This window comes from Oncorhynchus mykiss, chromosome 2 (genome assembly GCF_057628025.1).
Source record: "Oncorhynchus mykiss isolate SJ-2025 chromosome 2, ASM5762802v1, whole genome shotgun sequence".
Lineage (NCBI taxonomy): Eukaryota > Metazoa > Chordata > Actinopteri > Salmoniformes > Salmonidae > Oncorhynchus > Oncorhynchus mykiss.
In genome coordinates, this window is record NC_143023.1 from 22,221,810 (window position 1) to 22,232,500 (window position 10,691).

General features: G+C 42.4%; 1 protein-coding gene across 2 annotated transcripts in view; it reads left to right on the top strand.

Annotated features, from left to right (window-relative positions):
* Positions 1-10,691, top strand: part of kcnn4 (potassium intermediate/small conductance calcium-activated channel, subfamily N, member 4) — a 44,400-nt gene that overhangs the window by 16,973 nt on the left and 16,736 nt on the right. For both annotated transcript variants that reach the window (XM_036942767.2, XM_036942781.2), the window contains one exon: positions 8,055-8,165. In XM_036942767.2, the coding sequence (XP_036798662.2) occupies positions 8,055-8,165 (111 nt within the window). The remainder of the gene's footprint in view (positions 1-8,054; positions 8,166-10,691) is intronic.

The window sequence follows — 10,691 nt, forward strand, 5'->3', positions numbered from 1 at the left end:
CTTTATTTTTATAGCACGTTTCTTACAGAATGCAGCCCCAATGTGCTCTACATGATAACATATGACCTTTCTCTTGTCGAACGACGAAAGCAGTGTGGTTATTGACTCATGTATTGTTATGTCTGTGACTCAAACACTTTGGTTACACCCACTGGTAAGAAAGGTACACGCAGTAGAAAAAAAGCTCATTTGAAACACTGTAAACATATTTGAAATTTGTGAAAGTGCTGTAACTCTTATGTTCAAGCAGTCTGGATGCCATGGAAATGACATTAAATAATACACTTCAGGTCTTGTTCTGTCATAGAAAAGAACAAAGGAGTTTCAATATGATATATTGTCATATTCAACTGCCATTGTTCACAAGACAATGGACCCTCACCAGTAAGAATATAGGCCAATATCTCAATTAAGTAGGTTGATGCTGAGTACAAAGAGTTGATAGGTTTTTACAATGGAAGAATATTTTTATTTATTCTTACTATTTTCTACAGTACCAGTCAAGTTTGGACACACCTACTCATTCCAGGGTTTCTTTATTTGTACTATTTTCTGCATTGTATAATAATAGTGAATATATCCAAACTATGAAATAACACATATGGAATCATGTAGTAACCAAAAAAGTGTTAAACAAATCTAAATATATTTTATATTTGTGATTCTTCAAAGTAGCTACCCTTTGCCTTGATGACAAGTTTGCACACGTTTGGCATTCTCTCAACCAGCTTCAGCTGGATTGCTTTTCCAACAGTCTTGAAGGAGTTCCCACATATGCTGAGCACTTGTTGGCGGCTTTTCCTTAAATCTGCGGTCCAACTCTTCCCAAACCATCTCAATTGGGTTGAGGTCGGGTGATTGTGGAGGCCAGGTCATATGATGAAGCACTCCATCACTCTCCTTCTTGGTCAAATAGCCCTTACACAGCCTGGATGTGTGTTTTGGGTCATTGTTGTCCTGTTGAAAAATAAATGATAGTACTACTAAGCAGATGGGATGGCTTATCGGTCCTCATGAGAGCCAGTTTCATCATAGTGCTTGATGGTTTTTGCCACTGCACTTGAAGAAACTTTCAAAGTTCTTAACATGTTCCTCATTGACTGACCTTCATGTCTTAAAGTAATGATGGACTGTCGTTTCTCTTTGCTTATTTGAGCTGTTCTTGGTCTTTTACCAAATAGGGCTATCTTCTGTATACCACCCCTGTTAAGGCACACCTGTTAATTGAAATGCATTCCATGTGACTATCTCATTAAGCTGGTTGAGAGAATGCCAAGAGTGTGCAAAGCTGTCATCAAGGCAAAGGCTGGCTACTTTGAATAATATAATATGTTTTGATTTGTTTGTATACTCCACTTGTCCTAAGAGTAACAAATGACCCCTAAAATAAAGCAGCTTAATTGAATTTTAAACCCCAAATCTATTTTGCATGAAGAAACAACCTGTCATTCATCACAAACTTTGTAAATATCGGGGTTTTCTCTCTTCCCAATGCAGAAAGACTGCATATAATCAGTGGACACCACACATTTTTATTACAACACACCTGTCATAATTGTTTTCTTTACTAAAGTAGAGGTTTGTTATTATTATTATTATTATTGCTAAAGGTACTGCATAGGTGTAAAAAATTTGTTTTGCAAGAGATTGCACTTGTAAAGCCTAAGAAAGTAGCAGAAATTTGCAGAAAGTAGTTTGAATGCATTTTACTGAAGGGAAACAATAGCAGCCTTGACATTTTTTGGCAACATAGTGATATATTCTTGTATACTGTAATACTAGTCTTCTCCCATTTTTTTTGAACCATTGCCCCCACCCACGAGGTGTATAAACAACAACAATAAATAAGAATAAAATAATAAATACAAAACAAAACCGTGAAGTACAAAAATCAATCAACTCTAGTTAGCACATGTAGGACAGTATGCAAGTGTGTGTGCATGGACTTTGCAGATGTATTTCTCACATGTGCAGCACATAGTATTTATTTTACATTCCTTCTTTGGGGTCAGAATTGGCATCTCCTCCTCTTGCCTGCCCCAGCCGCAGCCTCAGGTGGATCAGGACAAGATTCAGCCCCCTGAACAGCTTTCACAAGCGCTGCAGAGGCTGCTGTGCAGGGGAAGCGTTCCCTTCTTTGAATGTGTGGTGTTACAAGTGCCTTTCCCTGTGCTTCAGGAACACCCTCCTCTTGTTCTGCTTATCAGGCATCCAGGTAAGGTCGATCTTGTTCCATATCACAGGCATTGTATGAGGACACATCAATGATGTTATGGAAGATGACCAGGGGCCAGCGGTCTGTCATCCTCCTGCAGTTGTAAGTTCCAATCACCTTGTCCAGGTTGTCCAAGCCTCCTTTGTTGTGGTTGTAGTCTAGGATGATGGCTGGCTTCCTGTCCTCACTATCACTGATCTCAGCCGTTTTGTGCAGTATGCTCAGGAAGACCACATTCTTGTTCCTCTTTGGGAGGTAAGAAACTAGAGTGGTGGTGGGGTTGAAGGCAAACTTTGATGAGAAGGCCTCTCTCCCCCTTGTTGTGAGGAGTGCAGGGGGGAGCTCAGTCTTGTTCTTTCTAACTGTGCCAACCATGGTGATCTTCCTCTTCAGGAGATGCTGGCTGAGTTCATAAGAGGTGAAGAAATTGTCACACTTGAGATTGTGCCGCCTCAGTATGTCGGTCACATCAACCGCATCCCCTGGTTCTTCTCCGAGCCTCCACTGGTCGGCTTCCCTGTGTAGACTTGCATCTTCCAAGCGTAGCTGGATTGTGCGTCACAGGCCACCCATATCTTGATGCCGTACTTTGCTGGCTTGCTGGGCAGATACTGCCGGAAAGGGCAGCGACCTTTTGACAAAAGAGATCACTATCAGTAATTAGAATCAGTGTCACAGAAAACAATCACATACATTAATGATATTACAGCAATACATAATAAAATGAACAGTGAAAATCACTTACATTACAGATATGAAAATACAAGTTTACCTCTGAATGGAATCAGTTGCTCATCCACTGTTACTTCAGTGTTACTCATCCACTGGCCCAGGGTTGTAGAGGTATGGCAGACGCTTCACCCACTTCTCCCAGACCTCTCGTATGGCCGCCAGTTTGTCTCTCACACGTCTTGCAGGTCTTGACTAATGGTTATCAAATCGTAGCATTCTTGAGAAAGTGTGAAAGACTTTGGCACGGAAAATCACCTTTCCACTCTCTGCCAAGAGACTTCATGTAGCCTCACCTCGGGATCTATACACACCCGCTGAGATTATCAGCCCTATGTAGGAACACAGGTCAATCTCATCCCTCCAAATTTGTCATCTCCAGGATGATTTTTTCGATGGCTGGTGTGATGAACATGTAGAATGTTGAGGCGATGTCCTGGGCATGAGAAACTGCATGTCTTGTGGGCCCTGTGGTCATCCTTATGACATTTTGTGCTGCCATCCTGCCCTGGTTGTCATATGGTGACAAGGACCATGTTATTTTGCTTCTTCTTTGACAAAAAATGTCTGTCAGCTTAGGGGATTTCTTCTTCTTCCTCATCTTCTTCTTGTTCTCTTGTTCCTCCTGGACATCTGAATAAATCTGATCTACGACCTGTTGGGCACTGAACCGTGCAGTCATGGCACGAAGAGAGAGAACTGGGGGGACTGTCAACTGCACTACCTTTATTGCCTCTGACTGTATTCCCCATTAGTAGACAATGCTTTCAAGACATTTTTATTTTGTCTGAAATTTTGTTTTATTTTGTCTGATTTTTTATTTATTTTGTCTGTGAACTTGAGTCATGTGTGGGGTCGTGGAGATGCTGCACATGCACAATAAAGTTCAATCAATAATCTCAATATCTTGCGTGTGTGTGTGTGTGTGTGTGTGTGTGTGTGTGTGTGTGTGTGTGTGTGTATGTGTGTGTGTGTGTGTGTGTGTGTGTGTGTGTGTGTGTGTGTGTGTGTGTGTGTGTGTGTGTGTGTGGTTTGTAAATGATTTTATAACTGCCGGGTCTAAAATGACCCTAAGACAATCTTTGTACCCTGGTGGTGTAAAGCTCACATGGGAATATGAACAAAGGTGATGTTTCACTTTTTCTAATGTTGGGGTCACTCTAGGAAAAGTCATACAATTTCAAGTTGAAAAAATATAATTTAGGGCGTTTTCTCTGCTGTTACATACCGGCGGGTCATTATTTTACCCTGAAGACAACACAAGGGTTAATTGAAATGCATTCCAGGTGACTACTTCATGAAGCTGAGAGAATGCCAAGAGTGTGCAAAGCTGTCATCAAGGCAAAGGGTGGCTTCTTTGAAGAATCTCAAATATAAAATATAATTTGATTGGTTTAACACTTTTTTGGTTACTACATGATTCCATATGTGTTATTTCACAGTTTGGATGTCTTCACTATTATTCTACAATGCAGAAAATAGTACAAATAAAGAAACCCTGGAATGAGTAGGTGTGTCCAAACTTTTGACTGGTACTGTATATAGGTATGGAATGGGCGACTTTTATATCTCTCAGTCCTGGCATGTGGAATAGAGAGAAGGTGGATCTGTCTGACACTTGTCCTCGGCAGGCAGGTATCAAGTCTCTGAAGGGGGACTTGAACAGGGAGAAAGCAAAGTCCAGGCACAGTTTCACTCTTCTCTCATGAAGTGAGGGCAGTGATAGTGACAGAGCATTGTTGTTTCCAGGATATGCCGTGCCAGGGATGGTTCTGCAAACACGCTTCTGTATGGGCTTGAGTTGCTCAGAGAGGGCTTGAGTCAAGAAGCTGTCCCAAGCTGTTGCGGTATACTCTAGGCAGGGTTGAACGTAGATGGCGACCAGGTCCATTTGTGGAAAGTTAAATATTTTAAGTTGACGTAGGAAGAACAACTTTTTACTTCCCTTACGAATCATAGAATCGATTTGTTCGTCCCACTGCAGAATGTTTTGCACAATGACTCCAAGGAATTTCACACTTTCACAGACTTGCAGGTTTTTCCCATTTTTCATAAGGGGACATGCAGGGACAGGTTTCTCATACATGTTACCAACAGGATCTTGCACTTCGAAGGGTTTAGGGCCATGTGACTAGTACAGGGAGAGAGGGAGAGGGAGGGAGGTATCTGGGTGTTTTCTGCTTGTTGGGCTGTAAGGACTTGGCTCTCTTCCTCACCTCAGATCTGCCCGTTTCCGATCCGAACAGATAAGCGACGGAGAGTCACAAGACCGACAGAGGGGCGCTGAGAGCCAGGCTGAGACACCTCCCTGACACAGTGGAAAATTATCCTTCACTCCTCTTTCTCTCCCTCTCCCCTTGTTTATATAAGCTTTCCCCTTTTTTTAAGGGGAAACTTTCCACCATTTCCATTTTTAGGTAGTTTATAGCCTTTGGCACCACTGGAACAGGAGGGCGTGCCAACCTGTGCCCATGACTTGGAAGAAAAATGTTTCCTACTCCCAACAGGGCAGCTCTCTTGGACAATGAGTGAAGCAGTACTCACACCTGTAGCTCTTGGCTGTCAAGGACCCCTAGGCTCAACACCTCTATCCTGGGCTAGCCTGCCTCTCTGGTAGTGCCCCAGCTGTGTTGGGGAGGTGAGCAGAGCAACGTGCTCACCACACATCCTATCAGTGGGGTGTGAATGGATCCCTGGGAAGGATGTTGTGTCTCTCAAAATTCCCAGATTACACTCGGACAGATTCACACTGAATCTTTGGTTCTAGTCATGCCCATGCCCCTCCCAATACCAGTGAGTGGGTTGGTTGATGTTAGGAAGCTCTTAGGAGAGGACAGGGGACTAGCGCAGGATTTGTGATTCATCCATCTGAATGACTCTTGGCATTATCTCTGTGTCCAGACTGTAACCTGTGTTTCATTGTGAGCCTATGCGTGCATGCTAATATTATTGTTCTTCTTTATCAGACTTTTATCTCTCTCTCTCTTTTACTAATGCAAACAAGGGAAGGAAAACAGGTAAAAATCAGTTTTCATTTTCAAACCAGTCTAATCTTTAAATGATATGATTACACTGTGTCTCTAAAACCATATACTGTATTTTCACAGTAATTACACTGGCAGGTACAATGCAATTACAGTGTAGGTAGATACACATTGGTACAACTGTGAGCTTTGTGCAATTACAGTACATATTGATAGAAAATTGCACTCAATGGTAAATTAACTACAGTCGGAAGTTTACATACACTTAGGTTGGAGTCATTAAAACTAGTTTTTTCAAGCACTCCACACATTTCTTGTTAACAAACTATAGTTTTGGCAAGTCGGTTAGGACATCTACATTGTGCATGACACAAGTCATTTTTCCAACAATTGTTTACAGACAGATTATGTCACTTATAATTCACAGTATCACAATTCCAATGGGTCAGAAGTTTACATACACTAAGTTGACTGTGCCTTTAAACAGCTTGGAAAATGACAGAAAATGATGTCATGGCTTTAGAAGCTTCTGATTGGCTAATTGACATCATTTGAGTCAATTTGAGGTGTACCTGTGGATGTATTTCAAGGCCTACCTTCAAACTCCCTTTGCTTAACATCATGGGAAAATCCAAAGAAATCAGCCAACCAAAAATTGTAGACCTCCACAAGTGTTGTTCATCCTTAGGAGCAATTTCCAAATGCCTGAAGGTACCACGTTCATCTGTACAAACAATAGTACGCAAGTATAAACACCATGGGACCATGCAGCCGTCATATCGCGCAGGAAGGAGACGTGTTCTGTCTCCTAGAGACGAACGTACTTTGGTGCAAAAAGTGCAAATCAATCCCAGAACAACAGCAAAGGACCTTGTGAAGATGCCGGAGGAAACGGGTACAAAAGTATCTACAGTATATCCAATGTGAGAAACGAGTCCTATATCGAGATAACCTGAAAGGCCGCTCAGCAAGGAAGAAGCCTTGCTGAGCAGAAGGAAGTTAAAGCTTGGTCGCAAATGCGTCTTCCAAATGGACATTGACCCCAAGCATACTTCCAAAGTTGTGGCAAAATAGCTTAAGGACAACAAAGTCAAAGTATTGGAGTGGCCATCACAAAGCCGTGACCTCAATCAAATAGAAAATTTGTGGTCAGAACTGAAAAAGCGTGTGCGAGCAAGGAGGCCTACAAACTTGACTCAGTTACACCAGCTCTGTCAGGAGGAATGGGCCAAAACTCACCCAACTTATTGTGGGAAGCTTGTGGAAGGCTACCCAAAACATTTGACCCAAGTTAAACAATTTAAAGGCAATGCTACCAAATACTAATTGTGTGTATGTAAACTTCTGACCTACTGGGAATGTGATGAAAGAAATAAAAGCTGAAATAAATAATTATCTCTACTATTATTCTGACATTTCCAATTCTTAAAATAAACTGGTGATCTCAACTGACTTAAGACAGGACATTTTTTACATGGATTAAATGTCAGGAATTGTGAAAAACTGAGTTTAATTGTACTTGTCTAAGGCTTATGTAAACCTCCGACTTCAACTGTATGTTATATCTCCCCCATAGGTTAGAGGTGTAGTCTACGATTTCAAAGTAAGAATTAGTGTGTTGAGACTATTGTACCACACTGAAATATAGTCACTTTTAGTGCCAAGTCACTCTGATTCACCCTGTGCGGTTCCTGAGCATTCGTCAGCACTTAGTTGTTCCCTATCCAGCAATAGCACAATGCTATTCTCAGAGTAAACCATACTACTATATCAGTGGCACAGTGGCATATGATTAACAATTTCACTCTCACATAAACATAAGGTCAATTCAGTGTAACTAGTATTATTTGGCGAAATAGGCAAAATAGGCCCACCATATTTGTACAAGTTATAGCAAGTCACAACTATTTAATAACCTCTTGAAAAGGAATTGCGGTGTCTATCTTGATGTTAGCCAAGCAGACCTGAAGCTATAGGGCTAATTTTGAATGTTGACATGATCATTTTGTTAATTCCGACTCTGACTCCCGCTCTTACGGGTCACAAAGGGACACGAGGAGGATGACAAACAGCGGTGGTGGTAATCATGGTGACGGTGGTGTGACTGTCTGTGTGTCTGTCCTCAGGGTGTGGCCTGTACCGCCATGCTGGTGGCCGTCATGACCAAGAAGCTGGCGCTGAACAAAGGAGAGAAACACGTGCACTTCTTCATGATGGACATCCAGATCTCCAAACGGGTGAGACGAGGAGAACGACTGCACCAGAGTTTTTCCATATCCCATGTGTCCAACTAGTCAGGAAAACTCTGGGCCCTAATTCTAACCTTTACAAGGGTTGGGAGTTTTTCCTGGTCAGGTGGTCACAGGGTCAGTAGAAATACCTGGCTCTATAATGACAATAATGAACAAACATGTTGTGAGTGTCTCTTCGTTCAAGGAGTCATTTATCCCCATATTTCCAATAACTGAATGACAAGAAAAACATACTGTGAAGATCCAAACCACTGTCCTGCATTGATAACCGGAAGCAGCCACCTCCCTTCAAAGGTTCCCTCGGTCTCACAAGAAAAACAAAACCCTTGACACAACAGATGAGGCCTCCTGGGTGGATGCAGAGATATTTTCTGCATATGATTTTGGAGTCTTTTTATAATATAATTTGTTTCCTTAAATAGGGCATTCCAGAGGACAGGATAGTGTGGGAAAAGGACTGGGGGGGGGGGGGCTTGTGAGGTGGGGCCCGCCAATCTCTTAATAGCCTCCAAAAGGCGTCAAAAAGAGGAAACAATAGTGTCCCTGTCAGGAAAGGGATTTGTGTCAGTCCAGGACGAGGTGCTCGTACCGACTGGAAACTGGATAAGATGATGTGTGTGTTGTGTATGTGTATATACTCACTGCCTCAACTGAGGACACAGTGAGCGAGTGTATGTTGTTGAGGGGTTACTTCATGTTGAAGCCTCAGACAGGATCCATCTGCTTGCTTATTGCCGGGAAGGAAAATCAACAACCTGAAAATAAACGAGCACAACGGAAGATGCAAGCATGATTTCCATATCCATTTCCAAATATCCATCATTCTCGAATATGTAAGTAGTGTATGGCAGGATTCTCTGAAATCCACTGACCTGACTGAGCATTAGCTGAGCGCTACGTTGGCAGTGTAGGGTGTAGGCTACACCTGGCTACAGGCTGCAGTGTGTTGTCAGTGTGAGGATGTGAGGTTATAGGTCTGCTGAGGATGTAACTGCTTCCTCCCTGGCACTGAACACATCTTCTCACTGGGTGCATCCTTACGTCTGTTTGTAGTTGTTTGGTGTGTGTGTGTGCGTCCCTGCGGAGCTGTTCGTCATTGCCCTGATTTACGTTGACAGGAAGAATAAGGAAAGACATCTGGGCATGGCCCCTGACGGCCCCTAATAACAATCTCACACACAGGACAACACAAGACAAGGCCCGGCTGGAGTGACTTCACCAGGCTCAGATAGGCAGTTACAGTGTCCTCGTCAGGAAGGAGAGCAGACACTAATAGAATCAAAGAGAAACAAGAGGAATATGTTTCCGTAACCGACATATGGCCCACTGATGCCTATTCACATCCTCAAATATTATTCCCTGTATGACGGGTACATGTCCATCCGTTTAGGTTTTTAGCTATCCCTGCATGTAGCAAACATTAGTGTACAGCCCATCCCGCCTGACCCAGTTCTGCACAAGGCAACATTGTTTTCATCAACGTTAACCATGGACTGCCTCTCAATTCATAACAGCAGTTTAATCAGCAAATAAATATGCTCCCAAGATGGCACCATGATATAAACATGCTCCCATGATGGGACCATGATATAAATATGCTCCCAAGATGGCACCATGATATAAACATGCTCCCAAGATGGGACCATGATATAAATATGCTCCCAAGATGGCACCATGATATAAACATGCTCCCAAGATGGCACCATGATATAAACATGCTCCCAAGATGGGACCATGATATAAACATGCTCACAAGATGGCACCATGATATAAACATGCTCCCAACATGCTCCCAAGATGGCACCATGATATAAACATGCTCCCAAGATGGCACCATGATATAAATATGCTCCCAAGATGGCACCATGATATAAACATGCTCCCAAGATGGCACCATGATATAAACATGCTCTCAAGATGGCACCATGATATAAACATGCTCCCAAGATGGCACCATGATATAAATATGCTCCCAAGATGGCACCATGATATAAACATGCTCCCAAGATGGCACCATGATATAAACATGCTCTCAAGATGGCACCATGATATAAACAAGCTCCCAAGATGGCTCCATGATATTATCATGCTCCCATGATGGCAACATGATATAAACATGTCCCCAAGATGGCACCATGATATAAACATGTCCCCAAGATGGCTCCATTATATTATCATGCTCCCATGATGGCAACATGATATAAACATACTCTCAAGATGACACCATGATATAAACATGTCCCCAAGATGGCACCATGATATAAACATGTCCCCAAGATGGCACCATGATATTAACATGCTCCCATGATGACACCATGATATAAACATGTTCCCAAGATGGCACCATGATATAAACATGTCCCCAAGATGGCACCATGATATTAACATGCTCCCATGATGACACCATGATATAAACATGCTCTCAATATGACACCATGATATAAACATGTCCCCAAGATGGCACCATGATATAAACATGTCCCCAAGATGGCACCATGATATTAACATGCT